General features: G+C 45.8%; 1 protein-coding gene across 1 annotated transcript; it reads left to right on the plus strand.

Annotated features, from left to right (window-relative positions):
• Positions 1 to 2,154: 2,154 nt before the first annotated feature.
• On the plus strand, positions 2,155 to 5,644 carry LOC141737839 (cell surface glycoprotein CD200 receptor 1-A-like). Its single transcript, XM_074572828.1, has 4 exons — positions 2,155 to 2,457; positions 3,224 to 3,469; positions 4,295 to 4,397; positions 5,221 to 5,644. The coding sequence occupies exons 1-4, from the start codon at positions 2,214 to 2,216 to the stop codon at positions 5,303 to 5,305; spliced, it is 678 nt and encodes a 225-aa protein (XP_074428929.1). The 5' UTR covers positions 2,155 to 2,213; the 3' UTR covers positions 5,306 to 5,644.
• Positions 5,645 to 6,023: the final 379 nt, after the last annotated feature.

A 6,023-nucleotide genomic window follows, 5' to 3' on the forward strand; every position in this document is an offset into this window, starting at 1 on the left:
GCTGTCTTTGCTGGTATTTAATCACATGGGAAGACGGAGAGTAGTAGCTTGGGAAAATGTTTTTAAGGACCTTGTAAAGATTAAGAGATCTTCTGGCTCTAAAGAGAATCTCGCAGCTCACCACTGGAACGTCCTTCAGTGTTCACTTGTGTTATGTATGGGGGGAATATAATACCAGAATAGTTTGAAAAACAAACAAAACAGTGGTGCAAAAAAAAAAAAAAAGGCATCCTTGGCCGAACTGTCTATAGACATACTTTTATCAGCAAAACAGTTAAATGTAATATAAATGAGCAACGTACCTACCTACCTTCCCTCCCTGCAGGGAAGAAGTGATTCCCAGTGCCCTTTAGAGGAAAAGGTCTTAGGCTGTTAGGTATGTGGGGAAGAATAGGGTAGGGAGGAAAAGGAATTTGTTTTAAGAGAATTTTTGGAATATGTTGAGCATCTGTTAAGTGGTAAGTTGAGAATATCCTTCCCCCAGTTCCCAATGATAAAATTCTCACTGCGAGATCAGAACCAGACATGAAAAATCACACTGCTTAGACTTCATGCAAGTTCTGCTATAGAGTCTTTCTTCCCACAGTAACACTATACCGAAGGCCAATGGTCAGAAAGCAGATAACAATACCATTTCCTCTGTGCTCACCAATTCTCGGCACAGGAAGCTCTGTGCTAGGAAGAAGAAGAACCACCTCTTTGTAGCTGCACTGTGGGGTACCCAGGAGCACAGGAGGAGCGGTAACTCTGGCTGCTGGGGATCACTGGCAGGGGATGATGGGGAGCTCACAGCACGGCGGATGGTGCAAGAAACACACATCGCCCACAAATGCAAGAGCTACTTTGAAAGGCGTCAGGAAGGCCACGTACACCATTGTTCTGTTCACCATCACTGCGGTCACAGGAGCTACAGGTACTTGTGATGGTACTTTGGTACCAACTCTGTTAAGGGCAGAGGAGGAAAAGGCAATCTATCAGAGTGATGTTTACTCCGTTCTTCTCTGAGAACAAAAAAATCTAGAGGAAGGGATCTTTACAAATTGCTGAAGGAAATTTTTTATGCAAACCCGATAACCTGCAGATCAAAACTTTTCTAGCTGCAACTAGATCTTTTCAGTTGTCAACCAAGAAGATGTTGAACTTAGGCTTTTCAATGATGTGATGAAAACTGGTAATGATTTTCTTGGAGTATGATATTTTTCGTGATAATTAACAGGCTTATTAAAAAAACTGTTTGATGGGAGGTTTTCTGGTCAGTCTGAGTACCCTATCAGGCTTTACCCTTAGGTATCAATAACTTGTCCTGAAAAATGAAGGATACTGGGATTTTATGACACTACATTCAGATGAAAGTTGTAATAATACTTAATGGGAAGGTTGTTTCCCCTTTACAAGCTTACTTAAATACTTAGAAAAGCTAATTCCAAAAATGTGGAATCTGAAAATGCAGCTATAACCCTTCTCCTCCCTACACTACATTGATTATGCAAAATGTTGTTTGTCTTTCTTGTTTGTTTTTGTTAGGACAGGTGAGGCAGGTCACAAGGCAGTGATCTTGAGTCTGTCAGGAATCTCTGCATCTAACAGCAAACAGGAATGTGTTTTCTTTCCAGTTAAATGTCGTAATTCTCTACTATATATTCTGTCATCACTATAATCAGGGAAACTGGTTCGTATAAGCTTTGGAGCAGCAGGGCAGAAATTGCCACCTGCGCTTGACCTGATTAGGAGGGCTGCTTCTATCAAGCACAAAAGTAGGGTGAATGTCTTCAAACATTCATTTTTCTGATGTAGTGGGCTGTGATACTGAGGTAAAAGCAACCTGAGAGATCTTCCCAAATAGATGGGCTCTGCAGCTCATTCCAACTCTGCTCCCTAGTCATGTTCTTAATCCACTGTCCTAGGGAGAGGACCTTACAGAAGGAGGGAGTGAAAACAAGGACAAATGTATGAGAAGGCAACCATGAATTTGGTGATCTATTCCCACCTAAGAAGAGAGACGCAGCTCAGGCTGGTCCAGACAGGGCCTTACACTAGTGTGTAACAGTGCAGGTATTTCTCTGTGAAGCACAGACCAGAACTCCAAGGCTGTGAGTGACTTCCCTGGGATCCTTCTCAAATATCCCTCTCCTTCTTTCTCTCCTTCAGGGCACAAGAGAGTGTCAGTGACAGTAGGTAACAGCTCTGTGCTCATCTGCTCTCCCAAACCAAATATGACTATGGCAACATGGAAAATAAACCCCAAGGCTGGAGGCCCCTGCAGCCTGGGATACAGGGCTGACCAGAACAAGACAGACAGAACAAACTGCAGTGAGAGCATCAACTGGAAATTCAGACCAGATCAGGATCCTACCCTTGAGATACAGCAAGTGGGAAGAGCCCATGAGGGAAGTTACACCTGCAAAGTAGTAGTAGCAGAAGGGAATTTCCACACGTCATACTACCTGACTGTGCTGGGTAAGGGACTCCTTCCTCATTTTACAGTTCTCCAAAGGACCGTGGCTGGGCCTGGACATACAAAGGGACATGCATGGGGATGCACCAGGGGAAGCGCGCAGTAAGAAGTGGAGGTTTCTTCCTGGGATAAACTTCATGCATTTCATTGATAGCAGCTCCATGTCTCCCTTCTCCTTATTTCCCAAAACTTCTCTTCCTTGTCCCGCCCCCTTCTCCACTGCCTAGTTAGAAATGGCAGGTGTGAAGCAATATCCAATATACCAACAGAGAATTCTGCATATGCATACAGTCATCCTGTGGAATCAATTCTAAATACACTAATTTAAGAGAACTAAAGCATGTGAGACTGACACTTCCAAGTGCTGAGATATTGTACCGAACAGGGGATGTTCTTTTCCAGACAGTAAGAATGGACCCATTTCCTCTTATGCTGCCATTCAAATACATTTTAAAAAATGTGTACAATGGCTGCTTAGGTCAAAAGTCTAATTCAGTCCTGCATTTGGGATAATTGCCTACCGCAATGTCCAGGGAAACCTCCTCCATGGCTGTGGTAAGCCACCTGAATGGGGGAGAGTTGTCCAAAAGGAAAAAAGAGGCACGATCTCTGTCTCTTGTGACTTGGGCCCATGTCACTGTAACGGGATTGCACCTCCTACCTTATTCTCCTCTTTTCACTCTGTTCATTTTGGGTAGAAAACAAGAACATCCTACCCCAGCTGCAGCAAACTCACTCCATGTATCTCCTCCTCCTGATGCTTTGCAGTCCCCCCGAGGCTGACCCTCTACTGTGATGATCAAGGGAACCCCGTGTGCAAGGCAGCGGCAGGGAAACCGGCTGCTCAGATCTCGTGGGTCCTAGAGAACAACTCCACCCCCAAGGAAGAAGGCCATGACGACGGGACAGTGACTGTTCTCAGCAAGTTCACAGCATACAGCACCAATGGGACAACCTGCATTGTGTCCCACCTGGCTGGGAACTGGAGCAAGTCCATAGCCTGTCATCCCACAAGTAAGCTTCCCCCTGTGCATTCAGCGTTCAAAACCCTATTTAGCCCTCTGCTCATGGACTAAGACAAACACCAGTGGCACTGGCAGGATTGCAGCAGGAACCATGCAGCTGAGCTAGTTTCCAGTGAGAAATTTGTCAGGAGGGGGAAAGATAAACAAAAGTGCTGTCAGTCCCCTGTAAAAGTCCTGTAGAGTGCTGTAACTTCCTCTGTGAAATTCTAGGAAAGGAGAAGTGGTCTTGCCTTCCACCCAATAGAGCTGGATGGAAAGGCAGGATTATTCAGAAGTTTGTGACACACAAAGATGTCTATGGTATCATCACCTAGATCTACGTATTGTGATCCAGTGGTACCAGTATGTCTTGCTAATTGTTCGGTTATACGTAGGTTGTGACAGGAAGACTGAAAGCTACCTAACAGCTCCAAAGCACGGCTGGTAGGTGAAGGCTTTAGGTGGTGAAGTTGAAGACCTTGCTGGGAAATTGTGTGCAACCATGTGTACTTCACTGAAGTACTTGGTTGGAAGAGAATCAGAGGTGAAATTTGCTGGGATGCACGCGCAAGGATGCAGCTGGAGCATGGGAACGGGTAGGGAGGAGGATCTAATTAGTGCCTGTAGAGCAAAAGACAAGGGTCCTCCATCAAGGGCATGGAGGGACATTGTGTATTGCCAGCTCTGTGCCTGGCGCTGTGCTCCAGCTACCTTAGGTCATCCTCTGAAGTAGAGCACAAAGAGAGCAGTATCTAGAAGATGCCATCCTGATGGAGGCACAGGGTAAAAAAAAAGTCTGTGAGATGTACCTAAAGCAGCAACTGTTTCTCTTTAGAGAGTAGTACACGGTTTCTTCACTGTGTCATCAGCCTTGCTAGTCTCCTGAGCCTCCTCTTTCTGCTTGCTGTTCTTCATCTCTACACCTTCTGGGATAGCAGGTACGTATGGGACATGATGCACACAAACCCATTTGGCCAGTTCTGGGGAGGTTTAGAAGGGCTTCTGGTACTAACTCATGTCATGTGCGGTCACCTCAGTCTGTCAGAAACATGCCAGTTCAGCCCATGTCAATAGAGGTTTGTCCAAGGTCTACATCACCACAGCTGGGGCAGAGGGGGAGGCAGTCCATACATGAGCACTAGGGACCTTCTCCCTGCTGCCATACCTGTTTCAGAAGCAAAAATACAAAGGGAATGGTCAGGTTTTCCCACCCAACTGAGGGATCTGAACAAAGATTGCCAGGCTATGAAGACTAAAGAGGCGGCAAAGTATCGTTCAGAGCTTGGAGACAGAGTTTCAGTCCAGTCTGTCCTGCTGAAAGGAAGCCAGAGAAGGCAGGGCCAGTGTAGAAATGCAGGCAGTATCGCATGAGAGCAGAACAGGCCTGCTGCTGTAACTGCTCAGGAGTTCTGGCAGCAGTCTGGCAGCTTGGCCGCATACTCTATCTGAGCTAGTGGGTCTGTCACAAGGTGCAGTTGCTGCCCAGAAGCACAGTACAAACACGGCAGGGGCAGAACTAGTTACTGTGCTCCAGTCACTTCAGCTCCACGCTTTGCCAGGGCTCTTGGCACCTCTCCATTTGGTGCTGGCTGGAGCATGGCCAGTCATGCTCATGTGACAGTACAGATGTAAAGCCTTATGTTCTTTTGTTCCTCTATCAAATGAAGGGAGGAGTCCTGTTCTTACATTCCTAGAGCCCAAAACCACATTCCCAAAACAGCCTCGTCCTCACACTTACAGTATTGGTGTCTTGTTTCCTAGGACAATGAGAAAACAGTACAAGCCAAGGCCTCTTCCATCTGCAGAGCTGTCTGGGCCTCGTTCAAACTCAGCACCTGAGCAGTGATGAAAGAAACTCTCAGTACGCCTCAGTCAGCAATGCGACTTGTGGCAGGGACGTGCCAGTCTGACCTGGACACCTCACCAAAGCGTTCCGGAGAAAGAAGCAAACATCTGCAACGCAGCTGCTGTAACTGTGCAGAACTAGGGCATGCAGGGCAGATCCTACCTGACCCTTGTCAGCTCTGTCTCCCATCATCTCTCTGGTGCAACTTTAGATGCTGTTGTCACTCATGCAAGTATCAATCTTTTTTTATGAAACCAAATCTAACATATTTAGCAATAGGAAATTAAGTCATGTTGTATAAGATGAGGTCACACCATTTCAAATACATTGTGTTCTAGTATTTAAGTGTCATGTCTTACAGGATAAAAGAAATCCAAAGACATTTCCTTGCATACTGATAAGCAGCAGCCTTCCCAGTATGATCATGCAGGACTGAAGCTAACTTTGAGCAACTCTCATTTTCACCATAAGCATTTTAAAGTGTTTCACCAACAGCTACAAAAATGGGAGAGAGAGAATAACTGAGCTTAAGCAGTTATTGCTACTTGGAGCGCAGAAGTTACTGCACTCCTGAGATCTAAGCCTCACACCCATTTACCTCTGTGCACAATCCAGAGACCTGCAGCCCACACAACACAGCTCTCTCACATTAATTTCTTTAAACATATCTTACTGGTCCTATCACAAGGGAGCCCTTGAGTTTATTCTTTCACTTGAC

This window comes from Larus michahellis, chromosome 1 (genome assembly GCF_964199755.1).
Source record: "Larus michahellis chromosome 1, bLarMic1.1, whole genome shotgun sequence".
NCBI lineage: Eukaryota > Metazoa > Chordata > Aves > Charadriiformes > Laridae > Larus > Larus michahellis.